Source organism: Brassica rapa, chromosome A03 (assembly GCF_000309985.2).
Source record: "Brassica rapa cultivar Chiifu-401-42 chromosome A03, CAAS_Brap_v3.01, whole genome shotgun sequence".
Classification (NCBI taxonomy): Eukaryota; Viridiplantae; Streptophyta; class Magnoliopsida; order Brassicales; family Brassicaceae; genus Brassica; species Brassica rapa.
The window spans coordinates 12,780,497-12,806,327 of NC_024797.2; the positions used below are offsets into that span (position 1 = coordinate 12,780,497).

General features: G+C 36.0%; 5 protein-coding genes across 10 annotated transcripts; 2 read left to right on the forward strand and 3 right to left on the reverse strand.

Annotated features, from left to right (window-relative positions):
• Positions 1–5: 5 nt before the first annotated feature.
• On the forward strand, positions 6–6,509 carry LOC103858401 (chaperone protein dnaJ 10). 4 transcript variants are annotated; one of them, XM_009135758.3, is made up of 10 exons: positions 6–2,827; positions 3,052–3,144; positions 3,258–3,317; positions 3,449–3,531; positions 3,634–3,799; positions 3,890–4,019; positions 4,125–4,462; positions 4,544–4,642; positions 4,760–4,879; positions 4,978–6,509. In XM_009135758.3, exons 1-9 carry the CDS (start codon positions 2,678–2,680, stop codon positions 4,850–4,852), a joined length of 1,212 nt encoding a protein of 403 aa, XP_009134006.3. In that variant the 5' UTR covers positions 6–2,677; the 3' UTR covers positions 4,853–4,879; positions 4,978–6,509. The 4 variants fall into 4 exon arrangements, with proteins under 4 accessions (XP_009134006.3, XP_033142246.1, XP_009134007.3 ...); XM_033286355.1 differs by having other exon boundaries at positions 14–2,827; positions 4,544–4,624; XM_009135759.3 differs by having other exon boundaries at positions 16–2,827; positions 4,544–4,624; positions 4,760–6,509.
• LOC103858402 (protein DETOXIFICATION 46, chloroplastic) lies at positions 6,367–9,849 on the reverse strand. The gene is made up of 14 exons (XM_009135760.3): positions 9,214–9,849; positions 8,962–9,056; positions 8,767–8,875; positions 8,618–8,673; positions 8,334–8,389; positions 8,050–8,188; positions 7,843–7,980; positions 7,687–7,755; positions 7,483–7,593; positions 7,274–7,402; positions 7,096–7,173; positions 6,946–7,017; positions 6,780–6,842; positions 6,367–6,701 (listed from the first exon to the last, which is right to left on the reverse strand). Exons 1-14 carry the CDS (start codon positions 9,698–9,700, stop codon positions 6,603–6,605), a joined length of 1,701 nt encoding a protein of 566 aa, XP_009134008.2. The 5' UTR covers positions 9,701–9,849; the 3' UTR covers positions 6,367–6,602.
• A 1,239-nt stretch (positions 9,850–11,088) lies between these two features.
• On the reverse strand, positions 11,089–13,798 carry LOC103858403 (auxin transporter-like protein 2). Its single transcript, XM_009135763.3, has 6 exons — positions 13,373–13,798; positions 13,088–13,273; positions 12,859–12,971; positions 12,541–12,724; positions 12,144–12,241; positions 11,089–11,973 (listed from the first exon to the last, which is right to left on the reverse strand). The coding sequence occupies exons 1-6, from the start codon at positions 13,529–13,531 to the stop codon at positions 11,262–11,264; spliced, it is 1,452 nt and encodes a 483-aa protein (XP_009134011.2). The 5' UTR covers positions 13,532–13,798; the 3' UTR covers positions 11,089–11,261.
• Positions 13,799–14,355: 557 nt separating this feature from the next.
• LOC103858405 (protein MCM10 homolog) lies at positions 14,356–22,111 on the forward strand. Its single transcript, XM_009135767.3, has 11 exons — positions 14,356–20,065; positions 20,129–20,297; positions 20,369–20,443; positions 20,517–20,757; positions 20,825–20,949; positions 21,022–21,055; positions 21,147–21,193; positions 21,294–21,431; positions 21,494–21,558; positions 21,635–21,698; positions 21,781–22,111. The coding sequence occupies exons 1-11, from the start codon at positions 19,966–19,968 to the stop codon at positions 21,914–21,916; spliced, it is 1,194 nt and encodes a 397-aa protein (XP_009134015.1). The 5' UTR covers positions 14,356–19,965; the 3' UTR covers positions 21,917–22,111.
• Positions 21,986–25,246, reverse strand: LOC103858404 (serine/arginine repetitive matrix protein 1). Of its 3 annotated transcripts, none has more exons than XM_009135765.3 (6): positions 24,911–25,246; positions 24,359–24,540; positions 23,973–24,244; positions 23,174–23,878; positions 22,927–23,094; positions 22,033–22,837 (listed from the first exon to the last, which is right to left on the reverse strand). In XM_009135765.3, exons 2-6 carry the CDS (start codon positions 24,486–24,488, stop codon positions 22,169–22,171), a joined length of 1,944 nt encoding a protein of 647 aa, XP_009134013.1. In that variant the 5' UTR covers positions 24,489–24,540; positions 24,911–25,246; the 3' UTR covers positions 22,033–22,168. The 3 variants fall into 3 exon arrangements, with proteins under 3 accessions (XP_033143999.1, XP_009134013.1, XP_009134014.1); XM_009135766.3 differs by lacking the exon at positions 24,911–25,246 and adding an exon at positions 24,650–24,889; XM_033288108.1 differs by lacking the exon at positions 24,911–25,246 and having other exon boundaries at positions 21,986–22,837; positions 24,319–24,880.
• Positions 25,247–25,831: the final 585 nt, after the last annotated feature.

Sequence of the window (25,831 nt, forward strand, 5' to 3'; positions counted from 1 at the left end):
TAAAATTCTAAGCGAGATGTGCACGAATCCGAGAAGGATTTGGAATCGAGGGAAGCAACTCTGAAAGTAAACGCTTATGGAGGGAAAATATATATCTAACTTTAGCCTAACAATGTGGACATAGGAGACAGAATTCCAATCTAAACTAATAATCAATTTGATTAAATGTAATACCCACAACTTGTCTACTCTCACATATATTATATTAATTACAAAAAAATACGGTAAGCTAGACGTTAATTATAGTGGGGGGATGATGTAAAGAAAAACAATTAATGGGTGCACCAATAGAAGTTTTTCACAATTATCTAACTATTATGTAGCTTTATCTTAGAAAAATACGAAAGTACTAGAAAAATGAGAAAAATTGTGGGTGCATGTACTAGTCTTCCCTTACTAGCTTCGCCACTAGGTAAAAAAGTCATTGTAAAACCATTTTATTAATTATTTAATATAGTTAATTTGATTATTTATATTAATCAATTTAAATATATATATTATTTCTAGAATTTTTTTTATAATTCATAAAATATTAAGAATAAATCAGTTTAGAAATGATCTAAAAAATTTTAGTAAAAGTTTCAAATATTTTTATAAAATAATGCATTAATTAATTTCATAATTAATAAAATAATATTATAATAAAATAATGTTCATTAAAATTACATTATAAAACAAAAATTATATTTATTACATTATTTAATATCATATTCGAATATATTTATTTTATGATGATTATGAGTTATTTTCATATTCTAAAATTTTTACTAACCATAGAAATCAACATAAAATGTAATTGCTATGTAATATTTAGCCATATTATCTATATCATATTTTTTTAGTAAAAGTGATTATAGAGATAACATATGTTAAATCATTTTTCAAATAATGTTTAGAATTATGTATCTCTGTTTTATTAGCCAGGCTAAGCGTCTGGCTATATGGTTGGTCACTAGTATAGCCGCTAACAAGTGGCTAGAACTTCATCTATTTTCTAACAAGTGCCTACCAGGTTTTAGAACACTAGTAGCTGCATGGATTATTTCTGATTCTTCAAAATTAAAATTTGACAGAGTAACAAATTTCAAAAAGAAAAGGAATTCCTGGGAAAACCTCACCTATACAATTGAAAGTTAACGATAAACAACAACTGCAGTGAAATAAGAATGTCTTGGAATCTAGCAAGATAAGAGAGATGAGGAATGTGCAAGAACGTGCAATATAGGGAAGAAACTCGAAAAGTAAGCGCATATATATGGAGAAAAAAAAACATATATCTAATTTTAGCCTAACAATGTGGAAAGTTTGTGACTTGAAGACGAAGTAATATTTCTCTGAACATGGGAGACAGGAACTAAACAATACTAATCAATCTTTCCCAAGTCAACTCTTTTTTAACTCACAACTTGTTATCTCTGATACATTTTTTATGCCCTCCAACTTCATTCATCAAGTTGCTGACAGCCTTATATTCTGATTCTTTAAGATTTAAATTTGATCGTTAACAAGTGTCACCTATCAACGATCCATACACAAAGCAGCATCATGCGCCACCTTGATCTGCGCAGGAGATATTCACACTCTAGTGTTAACGACCACCATTACAATCCGCCGGAAAAAATTATAAATGGAGGAGGAAGAGCCAAAGAAAGGGGATCCGAATTCTTCCATAGCTAAGCTATATTCTCTTGATATTCACACTCCACTGTTGACTGTTGTCAAGAACCCTTTGTACTCATTGTTAAATCATCAATAAAACATCAATTTTCCATTGTTGATTAGAGCTTAGTCTTTCTTTTTATATCTTACTTGTCGACCAAGTTTTCCCAATCGTAAGCCCTGTTTCTGAGTGAATTTTAGGATTCATCCAATTTAAAAAAAAAAACAATTTGGTTGCGGTTGCACAATTAACACCTCTATTCTTATTCTTAAAAGCATGAACCATCCAGTGATAGTTTCGTGTCCATATAGGGTTCCCACCCGCGGAAACTAGGATTCCGATGATGGATACATGTAACTTAGTCATGTAGTCTGTTTGAAAGAAAAACTCTAAACTCTAGTTGAATCTTATGTAAAAAAGTTTTTTTTTTGATGAATACAAATTTAACATTCATTCGAAAATAAAAATAGACAGCCCAAAACCTTCATTTTTGTTGTTGTTGTTGTTGTTGTTGTTGTTGTTGTATATAAGAGTCTCACTCTGTTTTGGAAAAAGACCAAATCGTTCTCGATTAGCCAACCAGAGATCGAGTTTGCGCCTTCATTTACACATCAGAACGACCAGTGTTTCTCCTTTCCTCTCTTTTCTTATGTCTCTAGATTGATGCATGCATGCATGATCTCGCGACTCTGTTTTTTTTCTTCTCCAGATTGTTGATTCCCTGATTCTGGGTTTTAATTTAAAGATCAGGAATTTCGATGATTGTTGTTTTCTCTGTCACAAAGAAAATTGAAAATAAAAGGAAATAAAATCGTAAACATTTCCGTATACGTTTATATAGTGGTTTGGCATTCGGTTTTACCCGGTTTACATTTTATCTTTACCAAATTCTAACTGAATGGTTTAGTGTAAACCAACCATAAATGCCCTGTATTTCCTCTGTATCTCAGTCTCACTATTGTGTACGATATATATGGACACGTTCACACGTTTCGAATTTTGTCATAACCGAAAAGCATGTCCCTTTCTTTGCTGCTTCACAAGCAAACAGCGCAAAGCCTACATTTTTTTTTTTTGGTAAAAAGCGTTCACAATCTTACTCGTCTTATTCTCGATTCGCCTACTAAATATCGACACAGTGCTCCCATTGACACATCTGCACGACCAGTAAGTTTATGTTTAATGTTTCCTCTCTCCGTGTTCTTATGTCTCTAGATGCATGCATGCATGATGATCTCGTGACTCGTTTTTTTCCATGATTGTTGATCCCTAATTCTGGGTTTTTATTCATAAGATGCTGAATTTCGATGATCGTTGTTTTCTCCGTCACAATGAAACAGAAAAATAAAATCATAAACATTTTCAGTCATTTCATGTTTTGGTCTCACAAGGAAGGTATGGTGAAGGAAAATGAGTATTATGACATCTTATGCGTCAAAGCTGATGCTTCAGATGCTGACATTAAAAAGGCTTACTACCTAAAAGTATGTCCTTTTCTTTTCTATATATCTTTTCTGTAATCAACAAATCATCATGGAATCTCTCTGGTTGTAGTGTACAGTGTTTTGGAACTTTATCTGGTTTAATTCTATCTCAGGCAAGGAAAGTTCATCCAGACAAAAACCCTGGAGATCCTCAGGCTGCTAGGAACTTTCAGGTGATTACAATATTTTTTTGTCACAATATTGCAACTCTTGCTTGGGTTTTTTTGTTTACTGGAACCTTCACAAACTATTTTACACACTAAAGTTCTGTTGCTGTAATGTCGTATCCTTTTGTAAATGAAAGGTATTAGGCGAGGCTTATCAGGTTTTGAGCAATCCGGAAAAACGAGCAGCTTATGACAAATATGGCAAAGAAGGTGTCCAACAGTAAGTTGGTCTCTTTTTTTTTTTTTTTTTTTTATCTAATACCCTTTAAGCTAAGAATGTTATGAACTGAATGAAGGTGGTTCAATTTTGTTTTATTTTCAGGGATGCAATGGTAGATCCTGCAGCTGTATTTGGTATGCTTTTCGGAAGCGAAGTCTTTGAAGAATATGTTGGGCAGCTTGCACTTGCTTATTTGGCATCAATCGAAGCTGACTTAGAATCATATGAGCCTGATATCAGAAAACAAATTCTTCAAGACAAGATCAAAGTACATTGTTTTTCCTTTCTTCTTTATTAACAACTCAGTGATACGTTTATTTTATTTTTTTCATGTATTGTGTATGGGAACTGGATGCAGGCTCTGCAGAAGGAGAGGGAAGACAAGCTCGCTGCTACGTTGAAAAACAAACTCGAGCCGTTTGTGGAAGGACGAACTGATGAATTTATCGAATGGGCAAACGAAGAGGCAAAGCGTCTTTCTTCTGCCGGTACAAAAACCTTCTCTCTTTTTTTTTTTTTGCATTAGATGATTAGATCTATGGAAGAAAATGTTTATGTAGATGGTCCATGATCATCTAGCTTTGACTCTTCAGGTTTTGGGGAGGCAATGATGCATACAATAGGCTACATTTACACAAGAAAAGCGGCTAAAGAAATGGGGAAAGACAAACGATATATGAAAGTGCCCTTCTTAGCGGAATGGGTGCGAGACAAAAGCCACCATATGAAATCTCAAGTCATGGCTGCTTCTGGTACTGTTTCGTTGCTTCAGTTGCAGGGTGAAGTGAACAAGTTGAATGAACACCAAGGTGATAACCGAGAGGAGCATATTCAGAAAGCCATTGAAGCTAAAATGGATGCTTTGCTTCAGTCTCTTTGGCAGATCAATGTTCTCGACATCGAATCCACTCTGTCTCATGTCTGCCAATCTGTAAGTCATCTTACATTACACAACCATCTTTTTTTTTTGTAGTAATAAATAACATTGTTGAAAATCTTGCTTCTCTCGCAGGTGCTTAAAGACCCAAGTGTTACGAAGGATGTTCTTCGAGGTCGAGCCACGGGACTGAGGAAACTTGGGACGATCTTCCAGGTGGGCAAAAACAAAAGGGTTGGTAACTTAAATATAAAAGAAAAGCTCAATGCGTTTAGATTAAATATTGGTGCTTTGTTTCTTGAGAGCCAAAGTATAAAACAGTGAATCTCTCTCTATTTCTGTGTTTGAAAGGGTGATAAGAAGCCATACACCAGAGGAAGCAGCTTGCGTAATGAATCCGACGTGAAACAAGACACCGGAGGTTCTTCAAAGGCAATGTCTTGAAACTATGATGAACTTCGCAAGAAAACAGTGAGAAACCGGAATTGAATTTTGCTGTTTCTTTTTAATTTTTTTTTTTTTTTGCTATCGGTTCAAGTTGAATTCATCCTTTTCTGTTACTTTATCAGATTTGTAGAGATTGTTACCTGAGTTGGAGATGATACATCGAAGAGTATTATTAGAAGAGGAAATTCTGTTGAAAGTTTATGTATTTTTTTAAAAAAAGCATGTAATTTTAACCATGGTGTGTTTCTCTCGCCTGATTGCTACAACCTCTTTCTATTCTTCAAAATATATGGCAAACATCTCAATGGGTTTTATTGAAGTCCTACCTCTTTCACAAGGTGTTAATGTCATATTTGTTACTGTTGATATATTGAGTAAATATAGACATTTTGTGGGCTTAAAGCACCTAGTGCAACTATGTAGCTTTGAAGTATTTAAGGGAAGTGGTTAGGCTACATGGTAATTATCTTACTTCTATAGTATTAAATAGAGACAAGATATTTTTTCAGTTCTTTTTGGAAAGAATTGTTTAAGCAGTTTGGTATGAAGCTGAAATATAGCACTGCTTTTCATCTTTAGTCAGATGGGCAAACGGAGGTACTCAATCATTGTCTTGAGACTTACTTACGCTGTTTTGCTTCCCCTCATCCAAAGTCTTGGGCGAAATATTTGTTGTGGGCAGACATATGGTACAATACCAGTTATCATATTTCATTAAACACTAAGCCATTTCAGGTGGTGCATGGAAGGGCACCACTAAATTTATTGCATTTTGAGTCGGGTTTAATCTCTAATTTCATGGTTTGAGAAGATGTTGAAAGAAAGAGATGTGATGTTGCAGACAAATTAAAGAACATTTGGTGTTGGCACAGAATAGAATGAAGAATGATGTAGATAAAAACAGGCAAGAGTTGGAGTTTGGCATTGGTGATAAGGTGTTTTTGAAGCTTAGACCGTACTGATAACAATAATTTTCAAAATGATTGTGCCAGAAGTTCGCTGCACGATCTATGGATCGTATGAAGTGTTGAAAGTGCCGAAGCAGTTGCCTATAAGTTGTGAATGCCTTTGGAGTCGGAGATTCACCCGATGTTTCATGTTTATTAGTTGAAACTGGGGTTGGATAGGAATCATCAAGTTTCTGAGTTACCTAAATCTTTTACGGAGAAGATGTTAGATACACGTTATGATAAAACTGGTCATTTGGAGGTATTGGTTAACCGGAAAAGTCTTCTTCCGCATGATAACTCTAGAGTTCGTACGGCTGATTTGATCCAAGAATTTCCTTCTTTGAAGATTCAGGGCAACTTCGCTTGCTGAAGGGAATAGCAATATTGTGAGAGTTTGTTCACTACGCATTGGCGATGATAAGAGAGTTTTTGAAATTTGAAGGCTAGATCTATTTCAGAGTCTTTCTAGAATCGAATTAGAGTTGTAATTCGTTGATAAGTAATAAATAGTGGTTCTTTGCTTATCAGAGACCACAAGACCAAACATCCTACTTGGTTCAACTAAGAAAAACATATTATTTATCAAATGGTATTATAAACACCCATAAATCTCAGGTAGCAGAAGAGGAGACCGGACATGGTTGCAAAGAGGGCCATTTATGCCAAGACTTTCCCATTTTTATGTCCTTCACGAATACAATCTATAACATAGTCTCATTGATCTACCTCTGAATGAATGAAGCTGTTTTCTATTCCCTTTAAGAATTTTATTGTGATGTAGATGGTGACGTTCTGAGCTAAGTAGCTTTCACTTTCTCTACATATCTGCTTGTATCTTCCGAGTAAAGTACACCCTCTCGCGATAGAAGACGTACAAGGGCTAGAGAAAATCGAGCCTGTAATAATCCATGTTAGGAGAGCAAAAGCTGTGCGTGGGTTATATGGCTTAGTAAAGGTGTAGCAAAAACATTTACCCATTGAAATCCCACGAGAGCGAACCAGCAGCCTCTCAGACCAAATCCTCCATTGCTCAGAAGCTTTTAGTCAATTGTAAACAATGCAAAAAGAAGAGCGAGTTACAGAACTCTATTTTGGAATTTAGTAGAGCTATGGAGACTGAGGCTAAGAGTGAGCGATTACCATAAGTAAAAGCCCAGCAACGGCCAAGCATCCAGCAGTTGACAAGCTGATATATCTAAGATCTCTTCCAGCCTACATTTTACAACAACAGTGTTAGCTCTTTTGGATCAGGGTTTAGACTGTGAGACACAAAAATCCAAACTTACTTACCAGTAAGGTGCCTTCTAGACTGAGAGTACTCGGAGTGATGGATAGAGCAAGGAAATATGGTATTATGACTTTGTGCATCTGTCACAATATTTATTTCAACTGTTTAGTAACAGATAAAGCAAGCAAAACGCGTTGCTATGCACACCTGACAAAATGTAAAGAAGGAAAAAAATAATACCTCAAATGTGACAACCTTGTCCTGTGTGAAGATGGTAGGGAACATCCATGGAATTGCTGTTCCGATGGTTCCCACTACTATTCCAAGTGTAGCACCAATGATAACGAGCGACTTCAGAAGCATTCTGGCCTACAGACAACAGCGCAAAATAAAGATGCTTTTAGAGGTAAAAGCAAGAAGAAGATGTACCAATGGTTTCCTCAGCTTACTTTGGGCAAATTGCGATTGATTCCGAATAACAACTCAGGCATAAAGGACTGTGCAGTTTGAGAGAGAGGCTCCCCCAAAATTGTACAAATGTTATATGTCTGAAGCATAACCTAGAGAGACCAAAAGAGCCGAAGAAGTGTTATAGAACAAACTCAAAGAAGGAGACGTGGTTAGTGTTGAATATATATACAAGTACATATCACCTGATGAGCAGCTATCACGCTTGTTCCCATTGATGTAGCAAAGTACACAAGGAGCGAATAAAACAAAACCTAAAGGGAGGAAACAAAAATATCATCTGCGTACATAGCAACCTTGTCGCAACTGAGTGTCTAGTTAGATACAAATAAAGTAGTAACCTTTGACATCATCGTCATAAAGACTGGGGCAGCCAGCCCAATAATGGTAAAGAGTTCACTTGGAGAAGGAACACAGAGTGAGAAAGCGTTGTATCCTTTCTTGTTCAATGCGTCCATCATCATATAAGCTGCAACAACCTAAAACATCTCGAATTAAGACCATATTGATAATAGCTGATAAACGGAACCTTGTAGATTTCAGCTTACTTGTGACACCATAGTTGCCCAAGCTGCACCTGCTATACCGTATCCTAGAAAGGTGCATAAGACTAGATCGCCAGCACCGTTTATTGCACTAGCAACTGCCAGTGCCTTTAAAGGTCCCCATGAGTCTTTCATACCAAGACTGAGACAAAGGATTAAGAACGTAACAGTGAGATATAATCTCCTCTGGGTACTTTTAAGGCCCCACAGTCAGAAGTGTGCGACAATGCTGAAACTTTAGACGTGCAAAAATGCAATGTGGAGATGAAAATGAGGTATAAGGGGACCTTGCACTTTGAGCAACCCATCCAATGAGAACAGCTGGCCATGCTAAACCACGAATCTGAGAATGAAAAAATAAAAGGAAGAAAGAGGAAAGTCTAAGATTCAAGTTTTCCTCGAGAATTAAAAACACTCATGGGTTGAAGTTAATACATATTTAGACAGGTTAATCCACATGGACCAAACATACTAATTGTCTATATCCTTACTCATAGAGCCACCAGACTAACCAAAACCACAAAACATTAAAATCTGAAAATTTACAAGATAAAAAAAAAAGAGTAGAAACCTGAACATATGTATTTGCCGCCGGGACAATCTCAGCATTCTTTGCACCTGTAAAAGCTGAAAGAAGACTAAACCGTCAACGGTCTGTTGATTTAGTACTATTCACAAACTTGTTACTCTTCAGCTTACAAATAAAATATTTATTGTTACCAGTTAGTACCCCGGAACCAAATAGTCTTGTAAGCGCCATCATCACAACTCCACAAGCCAAGCCGATGAAAAGCAAGATGGATATCTGATGTTGTACCTCATCTTTATCCTGCATAACCACTATTCTATTAGGAAGTTGCTAATAAATGTGAAAAATAAACATATCTCCTAAAAATTCAGTTCTAATAAACTTACCCCGCGAGCAAGAGAGGTGGCAACAAGATTTGAAGTGGCAACTGAGAGGAACATGAAAGTATAAGACAAATAATCACAGACGACGGTTGCAGGACCTGTTTCAGCCATAATTAAATTTAGATATTACTGTTACTTGAACCAGTAACCCGAGAGTATAACATTATAGCAATAGGAAGAACGCAGCAGTCGCATATAGAGTAACAAATCTGATATATAGTATGAAATCAAATGTTCAGAGTCTAAAGACATCACCTAAAGCAGCGAGTTCGACAGAGCTTCCTTGACCAATGACGGCGGTGTCAATGAGACTCATCAAGGGACCGCATATCCACAGTCCAGCAGCAGGTCCCGTAAACATGACTATCTCTTTCATCTGTCCCCAAATACTCTGATCTGCTAAATCATCTATCTTCTTCACTTCTTCTACTTCCACCTCAGCCACCTCTTGTACAAGCTCAGTCACCTCCTCCGTCTCCCGTGAAATGGAGCCATTAGGACTTGCACAGTTTCTTATAAACCTGGCAGAGCTCCTGAAACTCGGGAATGGAGGCTTACATGCCCGTAAATTGATTGGAGATGGGAATGGCAGCTTATGGTTAGAAGAAATAGGGGAAAAAGTGAAAGCTAGGGTTATGCACTGACTCTGCATACTCTCTTTCTTCTTCTTCTGCTTTTGGCTTGAAAGCTTCTCAGGCGTGTAACTGATAAAAACCCAACTCACCAACCAACCAACTCTCATTCTTTATGTTTACTTGCAACTTGTAAGCATTCAGTTTACCAATTGGTATGCAAACCGGTTCTCCAAATTGAAACCAGCCAGTGATTGATTGTTATTTATTGCTGTAGAAGCCGGAAAACCGGGTTTTAATTGGTCCAACAATTGCCCCCCTCCCCCAACTAATACGAGAAGCAAAGTATTATGAGAAATGCAAAAAAGGTGGAAAATTGATAATAAGGCAATGTGTGATTGTGGTTGCTCAAAAAAAAAGAGGCAATGTGTGATTGTAAACGAGTCCAACTGTTTATTTTGGTGTCGGAGACAAAAGACAAGAAGATCTTTTAAAATAATGCATCAACTCACTTATGAGATAACTGACCCTACTTTGTATTCTTGTGTGACTTGCAAGTTGCAGGCAGTTGCGCCTTCATCCCATTTGACTTCGAATCCACGAGAAAAAACTTACGGGCTTTTTTGTTAAGCCCATAGAAAAAAAATGTGTACCTTGTTATAGCCGTTCATTTATCAACCGCTGCGGCAGGGGCAGCGTCAAGAAAAACAACAGGGATTGTAGAGCAAAACAAAAATGACGGAGTTATCAAGTGTCGCTAGTTGAAGACGCAACAGATATATTACACATAAGATGACGCTGAAAATATTGGTGTCCATTAGAGATGTCTTGCATAGCACCGGCGATCGTTTCTGGCGACTGTTTCTGTTTCCTCCATATTTATTTTGTTTTCTGTTAACGTTACTTTTTTTTACGCTGCCGCTGCTGAAGTGGTTGATAAAAGAACAAGACTTATGTCAATTGAGATAATCCGGCCCAACCAAAAACCTACAAAATTCGTAAATATCTGAGTTTGATTTAGTTTTAACCCAAAAAAATTTTAGATCTGTTATAGGTATATTTTAAAGTCCGGTCTGACCATATTATAAGTTTTTTCAGGTTTTTTGGACTTCTCAAAATAATTTATTATAAAGACTAAAATATCTAGGCTCCTAAACAAACAAACAAAAATGTCATATTCTTAATAAGTCTAGAGTATTTTTCATTAACTTGGATACTCTCAAGCGTAATGGTTAAAGTCAAAAATACTCCCACTTAACTGATTCAATTTCAACCGATCATTCGTCACATGTGGGTCTGCTTTCTAATTAGACTCACTCTCTCTAGGGATTCAAATCAAATAGAAAAGGGGATACGGAGATGGATGCAGAATTTGAACTATGTAAATACCGACGAACTCGCGACGTCCATTGTTTGAAATTGGATTAAACAGTTTTTTATTAAACTTTTGCTAATGAATCTACAATTCTCTTTGCTTTGTATTCGTAGCGTTCATACAGTTTTTTAGTTAAGAGTTTGCCGGGTCGAATCGTTAGGAGTATTTTGGGCGATGTTGTCCTTTTGACCAAAAAAAGAAAGATACGATGTTGTCCTCTTTAATTTCCAAACATGAAAGATGATAGTAAAACCTGACGACCAAAATTGAAAAACAAAGAGCCTTGGTAAAGATCTAAACAAACGAACCCGAATCTATCTCCTTGGAATACACCAATCGTGTCTGCTCATTGTTGCTCAAAGGCTACGGGTGTGGTTGACATGAGGATGACTGATCGGAGGAGGTGAAGCCATTACAGGTGGAGGACACTGGTAGCATTTCGTGAAAAGTCCGAATGTGTCAATCTGGTGAACAAAATTTATCATACTGGCCCAACCACCAAACCCAAATCCAACTATGAACACCCACACCACTATGAATGCGTTGATGGTGAAAGCTCCTGTCCACCTTCCTAGAAACCTCGGCGGCTGCTCCACGGCGTTCTCACGTGCAGCGGATGAGCGGAAGGTGAAGATGTGAGCCAGCGCAGGGATGATGTAGACGGTGAAGCTGACGAGGAGTGATCCCACGGTTGAGTTAATGGGACCGAAGAAAGGGAATATGATTGCCAGGAACCAGATGGGTATAACCACAGGAAGCCTCGCGGCGGCTCTCTTGCACATGCTCCGGCACTCGTGCATGCCTATCAGCTTCTCCCACACGAAGTATAGAGGCGTGCAGGCGAACCCAAACGTGATGAATTGGTGGATGAGCATGAGCACCACTGCAAAGTCGCGGAAAAGATTCTTTGGGAGGAGAGCGAATGCGTTTGAATGGTTTAGAAGCAAATCGCCAAACGCCCAATATACCGCAGACGCAGAAGGCAGCGTCAGCGTCAGAACGTACAGAGTCGCAAACAGGTAAATAGACTTGAACTTCTGCGGCTTCCACATCGCATGCATTATTTCTCTGCTCCAGCAACACATGAACACAAATTCAATTTACATAATTAATTGAAGTAAATGTGTGAATAGAAAAACAAAGAACCGAGTGGTCCTTTTCATCGATCTCTGTAACTCCGATTATACCCTTACGATACATGGATTAGTGGGGCTAAGAAGGTAAAAGAAAAATCATACACAGTAACAGCATGGCCACCGAATGTGTAAAGAATGTTTGTTGCCCCTGTGAAATATAACACCAGCTTGCTTGGTCCCGAATGCTTCACTCCTTCTACCTATTATTATACCAATATTGTTTGTTACATATATTATTAATCTCAAACTGATTCATATATCTGTATTATTATAAGTAATGCATCATTGATGCATTAAACCATGTCTGACACCAATGTATATAGGGTTGGGCAAAAGTGGTCCCAACCACATGTTGCTTGAAACAAAAGGGCCAAAAACACAAGGAAGAAGACAACTTTTTTGATGTTTTTGAGTCCCCTTAAGTTACAACATCACCAGCTAATCTATCTAACCGTATAACTTACCAAAACATAAAAAGTTCCTTCAGTAATTAATTTACCTGACCATGGAGGATGGAGGCAATGGTGAGGTACCAAGCAGTGTAAGTGGTCATCAAGAGTCCAAGAAAAGACCAAACCCTGTAGTTGTGGAAGGAAGGGATGAAGACTGTGGTTGCACAACATGCCCCAAATATGTATGTCCATGTCCTCTTATCCAGATTGTCATTTATGTAATATATGTTGCTGCACATTCATTCATCGTTCATTAAAACCACAACATCATCGATCTCATTAAAAAAAGAAAAAAATATATATATGTGGGTTGTAATCTTCTTTTACCGATCAATAAAGAATTTGGGATGATTTCTAGTAAGTACCTGGCACAAGCTATGAGTTGAATGACAGATCCAAAGAGAAGAAAGGTGCAGTTGAATGCTAACCCGACATTCCTCCAGTGCTTCCCAAGCAATCCATCAAGAACCTCGAACCACTTCACATTGTAAAAAAAAATCCATGTAATTAGTATATATATATATATATATATATATGTTTTCAAATGAAACAGGATGTAGAAAAGAACTAACTAGAATAATTTGATACTGTTACCTGAATGACATGGTTTCTGAAGTTAACTTTCTCTCTCTCTTTCCTTGTTCTGTATTCGACATAAAGAATGCTGATGAGGTATGCAGTCCAACTACCCAAGATGCCGTAGAAGAGCTGAAACAGAATTCCTGACAGCATCCCTAGCTGTGAAAATGAATATGGAAGCGTCAACAACACTTGCGCCACCTACAGAAAACAGACAAATTCATCAAGTTACACAAAGTGAGAGTATAAAAACGGAAATTTTTTTGTTATCATCTACAAAATACAGTATAGGTGTCGTACCTGGTTGGAAGCGCAGCTGAACCAAGCATCATAGACAGAACCGCCATGCCAAAACAAGTTGGAAAGCTTAGATTTCATGTCTGAGTCTTTCCCTTCACTCTCCATCTCCACATAGTTCCCAACAACAACGGTCTCCACTGCTTTCTCACCGTTCTCCATTGCTTGTCTTCTCTTTGTGTAGAGACCAATACTAGTGAATGGAGAGAGGAGACACTAGATAATATATATAGAGATAAAGGAATAGAAGAGTGAAAGTTCAAAAGAAAAAAAGAATATAAGAGTGTGATTGTGTGTAGACAGAGAGGGAGACAGGAAGTAGTATTTCAAGGCAAGAGGATGATGAGCAAAGACCAAGCAAACTCCCCTTCCTTTTGTTCTTGATAGCTACTTGTGAGAGATTTTGTTTTGGGAGTTGCAACATAGAATCAATTATACTATATACTACTCTCTCCTCTCTCTCTCTCTCTCTCTCTCTCTCTCTCTCTCTCTCTCTCTCTCTCTCCTCTCTCTCTCTCTCTCTCATCTTCTCTCTCTCTCTCTCTCTCTCTCTCTCTCTCTCTCTCTCTCTCTCTCTCTCTCTCTCTCCTCTCTCTCTCTCTCTCTCTCTCTCTCTCTCTCTCTCTCTCTCTCTCTCTCTCTCCTCTCTCTCTCTCTCTCTCTCTCTCTCTCTCTCTCTCTCTCTCTCTCTCTCTCCTCATCTCTCTCTCTCTCCCTCTCTCTCTCTCTCTCTCTCTCTCTCTCTCTCTCTCTCTCTCTCTCTCTCTCTCTCTCTCTCCTCTCCTCTCTCTCTCTCTCTCTCTCTCTCCTCTCTCTCTCTCTCTCTCTCTCTCTCTCTCTCTCTCGCTCTCGCTCTCTTTTTTTTTTTTGCTGTAAAAAGCTTAAAGTAGACTATTTGCCAAAGTATCCAAATTTATTTAAAGAATAGTGTATTCAGTATCATGAGAATTTATTACAAAATAGGGAGCTTTTTTTTTTTTTTGATCAACTACAAAATAGGGAGCCTAAAAGGGTGAAATAGTGAGCAGTGTGTTATTTTGATCATGGAAATGGGATGTGCATAATTGAAGTCTCTTTTAAAACAAAAAAAAAATACTCTATCCGCTTCAAAATGTTACATATTTTAGATTTTTCGTATATTTTAATAAAACACATTAAACTTGCATAATTTTATGTGATTTTGTTTTTTCTATAACTTTAAGCTAATAAAAATCCAAGAGTACAATTAAGCTTTTTGAAGTTTACAATTAATTAATAAAACATGCATTAAAAATATAAAAAATAAATCTTTTTTAAATGATTTTTTTTTAATACGTAACTTTATGAAAATGAGGGAGTAAGTATGAATAATGTCTCCGTCGAAAGATTTCTAACACAAAAAAATCAAAGAATTGAAAATCAATGCCGCTTTATCATAAGCTGGGAATGAAAACAGGAGTGACTCTATTTTATTATTTTAACTCTGTTTGTTGTTTTCTTAAATGGTTTTATCAGTAGATTAATATCAAAACAAATTAGCCTAATCACATGGTTTAACGGCGAGACACTTTTTGCTCGCACGAGTGCGCTTTCGATTCTCGAGCAAATGATTCGTTCACTATTTTTAAGCTATGCCTATTCGTTAAGTTAAAACATTTTCACTTGGCTATGAGTTGAGTATATTATACTATTACAAATGCATCATATATTCATATCTATAAATCTTCTTTCGCATGATCATAACTCGTCTGGTATCAATGATACGATATAAATTTTTATAAATGTATATTTATATTTTTGAAACGAAAACAAAAAGAAAAATCTGCAATGTAGTACATTAATATTCTCCCATGCTTCGAACAAAGATTGTAAATATCGATGTTGCTTATAGAATTATGTACTTGTATTTATTGATCTAGTTCTACCGTTGGATGATTTAAATGTACTCCCTCCCTCTGCACTACTACATTTACAGCTGAAAATAATGGGCTGTCAACAACAAAATAATCACTTAGATGGATGTTTGCATAAAGAAAACTTCACACTTGATATTTCACAATTTTCACTGATGATCAAACATCACGGAAAACATGTTACCCTACTATTGTTTTATGTACCAGGGTAGAAATCAAGAAGCATGGATAATTGGGATATATTTTAGGTACACGATAAATAGATAGGATAAAATAAAATTACAAAAGAAGAGAGAATATTAATAAAGTAGACCGAATCATTGCTAGAAAACAAGCGTGGTCGCTTTTTTATAATAAGAGGGAACTTCGCTTTTATGTTCTATGTGTTTCAAAGAAAAATGTTTTCTCACATGCCCCATTCCCCTCTATGAAATTTGTGCTCTCTTTTTTATTATTGTTCTCAGTTGATGTAACTCTTAATTTGTTCCGTAGACTAATATGCATATATGTCAGCACTTTATTTATTTTGATCTATAACACATATTTTATCCATTTGAGTTTTGATTGATGATAATATAGTCACCAAATAATGAAAAGGAAAATTTTCTATTAAAAAGAAATGAAATTTGCATGTTGAAAAGGTGTAAAAAAATTATATATATAATTAAATAAATTTAAAGAATGAGTATATATTATTATAATATATTATTACTTTTCAAAAAACATAATTTTAATTAATATTTTTCCAAATGAGCATTTTACAATAATACAACTCAAACTTGAGAAAAAATCGGTACAATCATGTTTGTGGCTAACAGTCCCGGGGCAGACATCAACCTCTTCACTTCAGCGGGTTAATCCGGTCTCAAAAACAGACATATTTTGTCTGCTAATGCGTATAATATCTATCTTCCTTGCAAATCCATTGACCCCAAAATAAAATATTTATTTGAAAACAGTTTAAATGTAATTTACCAAAAAAAACAAGTTAAATGAAAGTCTACTGTCTTTTTCCAAGTGATCGTTGTTTCTTTGTTTAGATTCTCCTTATGAGTCAGATTAATAAGCTGTGTGCTCTTAGTTTGTTATTTTATTAATTAAGAGGTGTAAACCTTTTCATGACCTCATTGAGGTGTTTTTCTGATGCTAATACTATGTTAGAAACTATAACATAATTATTGATAATATACACTCCTGACGTCAAAAACAAAAATACACTCCTGATGATAATAATGATCATTACTCATTATATATATATAGCAAGCTAGATGAATTTAAAATTCATTGTTTTGCATCATTTCATATACATTAGACATATTCATTATTTACGACCTTATAGCATCATATTTCATAATGAGTTCGTCTTTTCAATGACTAATAGAATAAAACAAAAACACCATTGCTAGAAATAATGACAAAAGAACATGCAATGAGTCTTTTACCTCTTATTTTATTGAGATTTTTCCAAAAAAAAAATTTCCAGACACAAAACTGTTTTTGTCGACATTATTAGTCGAACATATTAATTATTTACGAAAATATCATTATAAACTTTTTAATATATAATACCTCAAACATCATTACCATTTTTTTTTATTTAGTTGCAAACCATCATCATCAATATCATCAACCATCATAAATAACCAATATCAAAAACCAGGTTTTCAATGTCTTTTAATTCTATTTAATATATCATTCTCATTTCTTACACATAAACTCTTTATCTTGTATTTTCTTTCTCATTTTGCTTAAAAACTCTCAAATATTTGATTTAAAATTACATTTTCATTTAACTTCCTAAAATTTAATGATTTTTAGTTATTAACAACTAAATATATTTCATTCATTTTAAATTTAAAATTATAGATGCTGAAAAAGATAAAAATGAATCTCACCAAATCTAGTAACTATTTCTTAATTTTGAATTCTTCAAATCCATTTTTTGAATAAAATTTCTGGTGGAAAAATATTATGATTAAACTTATTCTATTCAAATATACAAAAATAACATAGAAACATTCTTCTCCATTTTATTTTATATAAAAAAATACCAAAATACTACATTCATAATACCATTTTTCGTGGTTACTTTAACCATTTTTATACTCATTTTAAAAAAGTAAAAAAAGACATTTATAACCATATGGTAAACTAATATAGACTTAGAGTTTAGAGTAGAATGGTGAGTTAAGTTTTTAGAATGTAAAAATTTAGATTCTAATAAATATATAAATAAATACTTAAAACATTTTAATTAAATAAAAAATAGTTTTAAAAATAATTTTCGGATTTCAAAAAAAAAAATTGAAAAACAAATTCAAAAAATATTATTAAAAATTTGAATTTGAAAAGGTATAATTCAAAAACATAAAAATTATAATTTATTTATTATATATATGTAGGGTAATGGCATAAGAGTCTAATGCCACTTAATGAAATTAGTTTTTTTCAAAATGTCATTTTAGTGGTGGTAAACATGAATAATGGTACCAACAATGTAATAAACATAAAAATTACCTTTTTTATATATGACTCTAAATATTATTATTAAATATTTTTTTTTCCAATTCAGTCCTAGTTTGTATTAAAAAAAATATTATTTTTATATTTATAAAAATAAAAAATTTATATTTAAAAATACTAGTGTTATACTATTCGGAATACATTAACATTTTTTATATATTTTTTTAAAAAATAACATTTTATTTATAGAAATACGTAAACACTCTTTTCTTTATAAGCTGAGAGTTAGTTTTAGTTCTGTGTGTGTGTGTAAAGAGTTTATTTATCTTAATTCTTAACAGTAACTATGAACAAAACTTTATGAGTTTGTTCTCTTTTGTCTGAAACTGATTAGACATGGTCAAACCAAAAGCTCCTTTTTAATCAAATTTTGTGAGCCCGTAGATGTTAATATTGCCTCCTGCGCCACGCCTTTTAGCACTAACCATAAAGACAGAAAAGCTTATGATGTTCCATCATAATTTATATTCCCATTGTTTGTCATCAACCACAATCATTTTCAATTTTCCCTGTGACCTCTTTTTACCAGACAATTTTCAGAGAAGATTAAACTACAAGCATTTGAAAGAGAATAGTTTTATGTTTCCCACAAACATCTACTATTATTATTATTTTTACAAAACCTGTAATTTGAAAACTAGTTTACAGCTTGTGAAAATAACCGAAACCCAGTAAACAACTACTCATGGCATTTTACTCAAACTAATTTGAAAGTACCGGTTAAAGTCAAGTTTATTTTGCTCCACTTAATCATGAATCCTCATATCCGGTTGATCTTTTCAAATAAAAATGAATCAAACGCAAGTTTTGTAGTTGTGTATCTATACTATTAAGGGTTTTTCTTCTCTTTGAACCAGTGGCGGATCTAGACACGATTTAGCCGGGGGCACACTGTTACAAATAACAAAAACAACTTTGAATTGGATGCACTTTTTATACTTATTTAGTAAACTACAAATAATTTCATCAAATTAATGTAACGTATTCAAAAAAAAATAAAAAATAGTAGGGAGCACGTGACCCCATACCCGTATACCTACGTCCGTCCCTGGTTTGAACCCCTGAGTTAACCACTAAAATAATAACAAAATAAAAATTGTCAAGTCGTGTTCTGTTTATGAAAAATATAAAAATAACTAGAAAAATAATATTAATTACCAATTTAAAAAAAAAACTTTGACATTGTTCTAAACCCCAAATTCAATGCTATAAACCTTAAATTCCAAGCTCTGAACCCTAAACGCTAGGAATCAAAGGGTTCTTAGAATTTAGAGTTTTGTAGATGGCTAGGATTTAGTTTTAGCACAGCGTTAACAATGTTAATGTTTTTTTTCATTGTTTCGGCAATTAATATTATTTTGTGATTATTTTTTATTTTTTTCATAAGTATAATATGATTTATTTTTGTTTGTTATCATTTTATTGATGAACCCATAGATCTAAGGGGTGAATAGAAGAAAAACTTTTTTATAATGATTGCTAGAATTTCTTGAATCTAATATTATTTTAGTTTATAGATTCTTATATTCTCGTTAAAATCTATTGTTATTGGTTTGATGATTTAATAATTCTATACACAAATCTTTTGTTTTTCAAAAAGTTTATAGAGTTTAATGAATTTTTAAGTCTATTAAAATTGGTGTTATTAGGAGTTGTATTTTTCACCATTTAACTCATAACACAAGATTTTAAAAGTACTATCTATATACTTTTTTTTGGGTTAAATGTTACTTTAGACTCTTAGAATCAGTTTATCAATTTATTTTCATACAATAAGCAAAATTTTCTCCAATTCCAATTTGTTTGTTTTAGTTTCTAATTTGGTTGTTTTAGTTTCTAATTTCTGTATAATAAAGTGTACGCAACATTATAAAATCACGAAAATAGTAACATTTAACCCAAAAAAAAAGTTATGGGAAAAAAAAAAGAAAGAAAACGGCATGCCGACAGTCCCGTCACGCAAATTATGTTCGGTTTACTTGGCATTATGGTACACCGGTCAACATTCCACGTGGAGCAAGGACTGATACAACAACATAACGTAAAACGGCGCCGTTGCATTGTTTTATTTGGGGTGCGATTGAGACTCCCGCCCACGCTCCAGAACCAGAACCAGAACCAGAAGAGAAGATTTTTGTCTGGTTGATGTTGAATCAAGACAACTGATTGCTTCTGGAGATAATGGAAAACAAGAACCAAGAGGATCTAGATCTGCTTCTGTCCCTTGACGACGACGAGAGGGTTCTCGAAACTCCTCCCGGTTCTCCTTCCGCCCCACCCGGTGAGATTCCCATCAATCGCTTGCAGAGTAGATCTCATTATTGAAATATCGACCTTTGTGCAGTTTATTTGACGGACGAAGAAGAATCCCCCAAACGTCGTAGAGGTCAGGCGGACTTGTCTGACTTCAGAAGTGTCGTTCAAGATTGCATTGACTATAACCCCAAACCTCTCCCTAAACTCACCAATAAACCTAAATGCGACATTGAAAAGTTCTCTGGCTTGCGTTTAAGGTCAGAAAAAAGTTAAATCCTTTTCCTATTTGCTCCTTTGTCCAAACTTATATGTTGGTTTCTTTTTGTAGGAATCAATTACTTAGCCCTGCACAGATTAGTGATCTCTTCTCCGACATTCGTTTCGTTCGATTGCCGACAATCAAGTAAGTCCAAACGTATATGTTGGTTTCTTGCACTACTTACTTACTTACTTACTTACTCTTGGACTGTGTGTAGGAACTTGCTAATGGGTGACAAACTCTCTGGTTGTTGGGCCACAATGGGAGTGCTAACTGAGAAAGGACAACCCAGAACAAGCTCTATAGGCCAGAGTTATTGCATTTGGAAAATCTGTTCCTTAAACGACAACAGCACTGTCTCCTTGTTCTTGTTTGGTGATGCTTACAAGAAGAATGAGACTGAAAAGGCAGCATCTGTTTTCGGTCTCTTTAATTCCTCTCTTCGCAAGGACAAAATGGTAAGCACATTTAACTAAAATGATAATCCATCATTCACCACTGATGGATTTATTCTCTTTGTGGCAGGGAAGTGACTTCTCATTAAGTGTCAACTCCGCTAAACAAATGGTAAAACTAGGAGTGTCCGCTGATTATGGAGTCTGCACAGCCAAGCGGAAAGATGGAACTACTTGTACCTCTGTTGTAAACAAGTAAGTTTTACCTTGGCCCATGCGTATCATTCTCTAGTTTGTTTATTAATCTTGAGTTGTTTTAATTTTCAGACGCCAAGGAGCATTCTGCAAGATTCATAAACTGGTACACATCCTCTCTCCCTACATTGCCTTCATCTTGCTTTTCTGCCACCAATGCAAATGAACCATGTTTTGTTTTGTTTTGTTTTGCACAGAATGCATCAGACAAATTTGCTACAATGAGAAGTGAACTCAAAGGCGGGTATGTTAATGCTACCGAGTTTGGCCATTACCCTGAGTGGGGGGATTTGCATGATTCTTGGGAGTTTTAAGCTTTTTTTGTTTTTTTTAACTTGTTTCAGAAACTTGAGAACGTCTTTCAGAGACCCAAAATCCCAAGGGATTTACACAGTTGAGCCACCAGTAGATAGAAGTGGGAACAAAAAGGCTAATCAGCCTGTCCGAGTACTATCAGTGGAAGGTCTCCGAAAGGCTCTAAGGTTGGGAAACTCTCATTTAAGTTTTTTTTGAATGCCAAATATAATGGTGAGTATGCATGCAGTGGTGCAGATAAAGTGACGCCTAACGTACACTCACAAGGAATACGATTCCTGAACGAGATGGCTAGTATGCTTCTTCTTCTTCTTTCTTTCTCCTTTTGATACAATTATACAATCTATAAGATCTGATCTTGGGTTTACAGAACAATCGGCTTTGAAGAACGTTAACAAGAAATCTGAAGCTGTGAATAAGTCTGTAGAGAAGAGGTACTACCCCTCTTTCTTGACTTGTCATCTTCTTCCCGAGTTGTGTATCTCAAAATTAGATGTTCTTGATATTTCTCTTCAGGAAAGCGTCTAATGCAAAAGAAACGCAAGTAAAGAGAAAGAGAGAAGCGCATGGCAGTGATAAGAAGGATACTACTCCTGAGATTGCCACCGGGAAAATGATGGTCCTAGATTTCTGCAGCTCCGACGAAGAATGAGTCCTCAGCGGACTTTAGCCAATAGGCACATCATTGGATGTCGAGATAAAGGATTGTTGTTCCCATTCATACAAGAAATGTTCCTTTTTGTTATATTGGATTTGAGATGGTATGTCTTTCTACCATTCTTTGTGTTCATTTATAAACTGTTGAGAAGAGTTGATACAAACGCTCTATCCAAACAAATGTTAATTACTTTGTGTAGATGGTTGATATGAATCAAAATAATTTCCGAAGAAGTAATTGGTTTGTTCACAAGATGTCTTGAAGAAGAGATTCACCCTGAAACTTGTCCACCTTGGAACTGAGAAACGCCAATCTCTTGTGGAGACGAGCTTTTCTCATATCTAGACTTCCCAACTTCCCAGCCATCTCTGTCGTTCTCTCTCTCCACTCCATCAACTTCTTCTCCTTCTCCCTCAGCTCTTTCCCCTGTTTCTCCATTTCTTGCCTCACAAGCAACACATCCCCTTGGCACACCTCTTTCTCCATTACGCTCATCTCGTGCTGGTCGTAATGCTTTACCGCCTCAACGATTTCCTCCAGGACGGGCCTGAGCCAATCTACCTTGATTTTCACGGACTCAACGTCTCTAACAATCGCTAGCATTTCCACCACGCGGGACTCCTTGAGATGCTTTAAGGGAGTCGTCTGGAGTTCGAAGACCACGGAGGCAAGCATGTCGAGGTAGTAGGATCTCGTGGCAAGCGAATGTAGTTTTGAAGCAGATGCAATGTCACCGTGCTTGTCTAGGATTTGCTCAAGAGTAGCCGAGACGCTCGCTCTGACTTTGTAATCTCCCACAGAAACGGTAGACTCGGACTGAGTGGACTGCACATCTTCTCTTGTTTCATTCTCCTTAAGTATTAGACTGAATCTCTGCGGTTCATCATGTTTGCTTGGGGATTTGTGATGGACGGGCTGCAACAAGACGTACGACAAGACATTTTGTGTGTGGTGAGTTTTTGAAATTAACACGAAAGGCATGAGATGAGGGATGATATACATACCGTGGTGCTTCCAGATTTTGGTTTGATCTCAGGGTAACGCCAAATAGAGTTATCGTCGTGTTCATCATCCACAAATGAAAATCTATCGTCATCTGAGCTCCCACACTCATCCAACTGATCGAAACGTTCTTCCTGTTTCGTGGGAGTATCATATCCACGGCGACTAGGCTGAAACAAGAGGCCAAAAATGTTATTAGCATGTGCAGAAATGTGAAGATTTGTGAAGGTAGATGGTAAAGAGCAGTACCGTAATGGGTCTAGATAGTGGCCTTTCTTGAGGTGACAAAATGAGTTCCGGATAGAGTAGAACCGATTCATCGTCATTCTCGATGTAAACCGACTCAGCTTTGCTCCCAAGATAATTGTAGGCCTGAGATGATCTTTGACCCATCTCAGAAGACGTTTGTGAGATTTTTTCCCTGTGGCCAGGTGACTTTCCTTCCTGGACTGCAGTCTTTTGCCTACTTTCATGTATTCTTGGCCTAGTTTCAGCTGCCCGGGGGGTTTGAAGAGCAGCACTGTCAAGGGATCTGTGGGATATGGGGTGAGTTTGGGGAATTCTAGGGCTGGGTTCAGGTGTCTTGGACCGCTGTTTCGGAGTCCTTGACAATGGTTCAAAGTAGGTAGGCTGAGGCTCTGGAGTCTTGGACCTTGGCCCCGGGGATCTCGCCATGAATTCAGGTGACCTGCCTCTATGTTGTGCAGTCCTCATCCTATTTTCTGGCGTTTGGGGCCGCCTTGCTGTTGCAGCAGAGTCATGTACGGGCGTCATTGGCCTAGTATCCGAGGTGTTGGATACGCGTTCAGGGGTCCTCGGCCTAGTGTCAGAGCTGTGTTTGGGTGTGTGGGGCCTATGCCGAGGTGTCCTAAGAGGGTGTTCAGGCGTCCTAGGGTGAGTTCCAAAGGGCCTTGGAGAGTACATATCATTATCCTCACCTCCACGCTGATCAGCCTGGAAGGAATACCAACATATATATATATGAGTGAGACTCTGGCGGGGAACAAAAAAAGAAGAGTGCTTAGCATTAGCCAAGAATGACACTTACCCTCCTTGCAAAATAGTCTCCCCCTGAGTATCCTGCCAAAGAAGGCGACATAGGGAGGGAGTCCATATTGTTTGTAGGCTCGTTCTTGAGTTGGGACGGGCGTCCCTGGAGCGGGGACAAGCGGCTGAAGAAGTTACCATTGGTGTGATCAGTGGAAGGTGAAGTGTCTGATTCAACCTTCTTCTTGGCAAAATAGCTGGCAAGAGGCGATCTACTTCCACGAGCGGGACTGCTTGAAGGAGTGTCCCTGCTTGGAGTTCTCTTACCAAACCCTGACATGAGATATATTTCTTGAGATAAGTTAGCATGTTTCATGAGATATATTTCTTGATGATAGCTTTCTTACCAAGTTATATAAATAGAATAGAATTAAATCTCATAGGTACCAAAGAGTTTCTTTTCCTTCTTGTGGACATTTCCGGAGTTTAATATCTCTAAACAGATTGCAGTACACTCGTGGAAAGGATTGCCTGCGTTGGGGCAACCTTGAACCACTTTTCCAGACACCATTTCCATCTCACAGACTTGAAAAACTCTCTAAGATCAATCTCTTTGATTAAGACAGAACCTGACATAAATACACAAAACAGTGGTCAGATCTATTGAAACATTAGAGACCCATCGAAGTACATAACACAAGAGGGAGTCAACGCTTTTGATAGGGTGCAATTTTTTACAGAAAAATATGATTCTACAGAGTCAGATTGATTATCCATCTTCTATGAGTTGGTTTAATAAATGATCACACAACAAGAGACGATACTAATCAGATCGACTATGATGTTGATCCCTTGAAAAATCTCCTATGTTTTCCCACCACACAATTTTAAATGCTTTTGGTGAAAGATCATATTCTCAAATTAATCTGCAAACCAATAGTATACATGCAAATGTATAAAAGTATAGAAATGGGTCAACTGAGAGATGGATAGAGATACCTGTAAGTAATTTTGTGGAGGAGAAAGATGCCAGTTGAAGAATAAGTGAATGATTATATCTTCTTATAGGTAGAGAGAGAGAATGAGAATGACACCTTGAGGTGTATATATATATATATATATATATTGGAACTACCTCTAGTATGATGAGATTGGTTCCACTGTTTTGCAACTTCGCTGACTTTGACCGCCACTAAAAAACTATAAAAGTTTCAGAAGAGACTTGGTCAATTCGCCATTTGATTTTTTATTTATATATTATGTATAGTACTTGTCAAAGATCTACGGATCAAAGAGGTAAGGAATCAAAGATTAAAGGTCAAGACGACCATGGAAACTTCAGTTGTGTTCTCACACCATTTTCATTTGGTTGCTTCTTTCACATCTTCTGTATTCAAATACGAACTTAAAGCAGCGAAAGTAAGTGTTATCTTTTTACATATTCGTGGTTTAAAATACGACTTTTTCACACAGAAAAGATATTGGGAAAATTGCTAAAAGAGAAAAAAAAAATAAGGTTGTTGTTTCCTTGGTATAAAACCAACATAAAGTTATCTCAATAGTATAATTTTTCTCATAATTCCAAAACTAACCCTATATTTAATCTAATTAAACACAATTTAAAAGTTAATTTGAATTTTAAAAAAAATGTTAATGGAGAAAAGGAATAAAAAAACAGTTGAAAGTCAATCGAAAAAAAAAGAGGTATAGATATGCATCTTAAAGAACAAGAATTTGTGAGAATAATCAAAAGAAAAACTATGGAAAAACTATAGATTGATGAAGAAGAGAAGGGATAATCATTTTTTTTATTTAATTTTTTCAAGTAAAATCGACCATAACACATTTTAGGAAGTTAGAATATTTCTAGGAGATTTTTAGAATATTTCCTTAACTGAATTTCATTAATTTTCGTAAAAA

Excerpts from the sequence above, each read along its gene's own strand:
- LOC103858401 (XM_009135758.3), top strand. The coding sequence starts at position 2,678 with ATGTCCCTTTCTTTGCTGCTTCACAAGCAAACAGCGCAAAGCCTACAT. Across the intron at positions 3,145-3,257 it reads AAAAGGCTTACTACCTAAAA|GCAAGGAAAGTTCATCCAGA; the intron begins GTATGTCCTTTT and ends ATTCTATCTCAG. Across the intron at positions 3,532-3,633 it reads GGCAAAGAAGGTGTCCAACA|GGATGCAATGGTAGATCCTG; the intron begins GTAAGTTGGTCT and ends TTTTATTTTCAG.
- LOC103858402 (XM_009135760.3), bottom strand. The coding sequence starts at position 9,700 with ATGAGAGTTGGTTGGTTGGTGAGTTGGGTTTTTATCAGTTACACGCCT. Across the intron at positions 8,390-8,617 it reads CGGCAAATACATATGTTCAG|ATTCGTGGTTTAGCATGGCC; the intron begins GTTTCTACTCTT and ends TTTCATTCTCAG. Across the intron at positions 6,843-6,945 it reads TTGCTGGGCTTTTACTTATG|CTTCTGAGCAATGGAGGATT; the intron begins GTAATCGCTCAC and ends ATTGACTAAAAG.
- LOC103858403 (XM_009135763.3), bottom strand. The coding sequence starts at position 13,531 with ATGGAGAACGGTGAGAAAGCAGTGGAGACCGTTGTTGTTGGGAACTAT. Across the intron at positions 13,274-13,372 it reads TCAGCTGCGCTTCCAACCAG|GTGGCGCAAGTGTTGTTGAC; the intron begins GTACGACACCTA and ends TGTTTTCTGTAG. Across the intron at positions 12,242-12,540 it reads CCTCCATCCTCCATGGTCAG|GTAGAAGGAGTGAAGCATTC; the intron begins GTAAATTAATTA and ends GTATAATAATAG.
- LOC103858405 (XM_009135767.3), top strand. The coding sequence starts at position 19,966 with ATGGAAAACAAGAACCAAGAGGATCTAGATCTGCTTCTGTCCCTTGAC. Across the intron at positions 20,758-20,824 it reads CTCTTCGCAAGGACAAAATG|GGAAGTGACTTCTCATTAAG; the intron begins GTAAGCACATTT and ends TCTTTGTGGCAG. Across the intron at positions 21,699-21,780 it reads AATAAGTCTGTAGAGAAGAG|GAAAGCGTCTAATGCAAAAG; the intron begins GTACTACCCCTC and ends ATTTCTCTTCAG.
- LOC103858404 (XM_009135765.3), bottom strand. The coding sequence starts at position 24,488 with ATGGAAATGGTGTCTGGAAAAGTGGTTCAAGGTTGCCCCAACGCAGGC. Across the intron at positions 24,245-24,358 it reads GAAGGAAAAGAAACTCTTTG|GGTTTGGTAAGAGAACTCCA; the intron begins GTACCTATGAGA and ends ATCTCATGTCAG. Across the intron at positions 22,838-22,926 it reads CAAAATCTGGAAGCACCACG|CCCGTCCATCACAAATCCCC; the intron begins GTATGTATATCA and ends GTCTTGTTGCAG.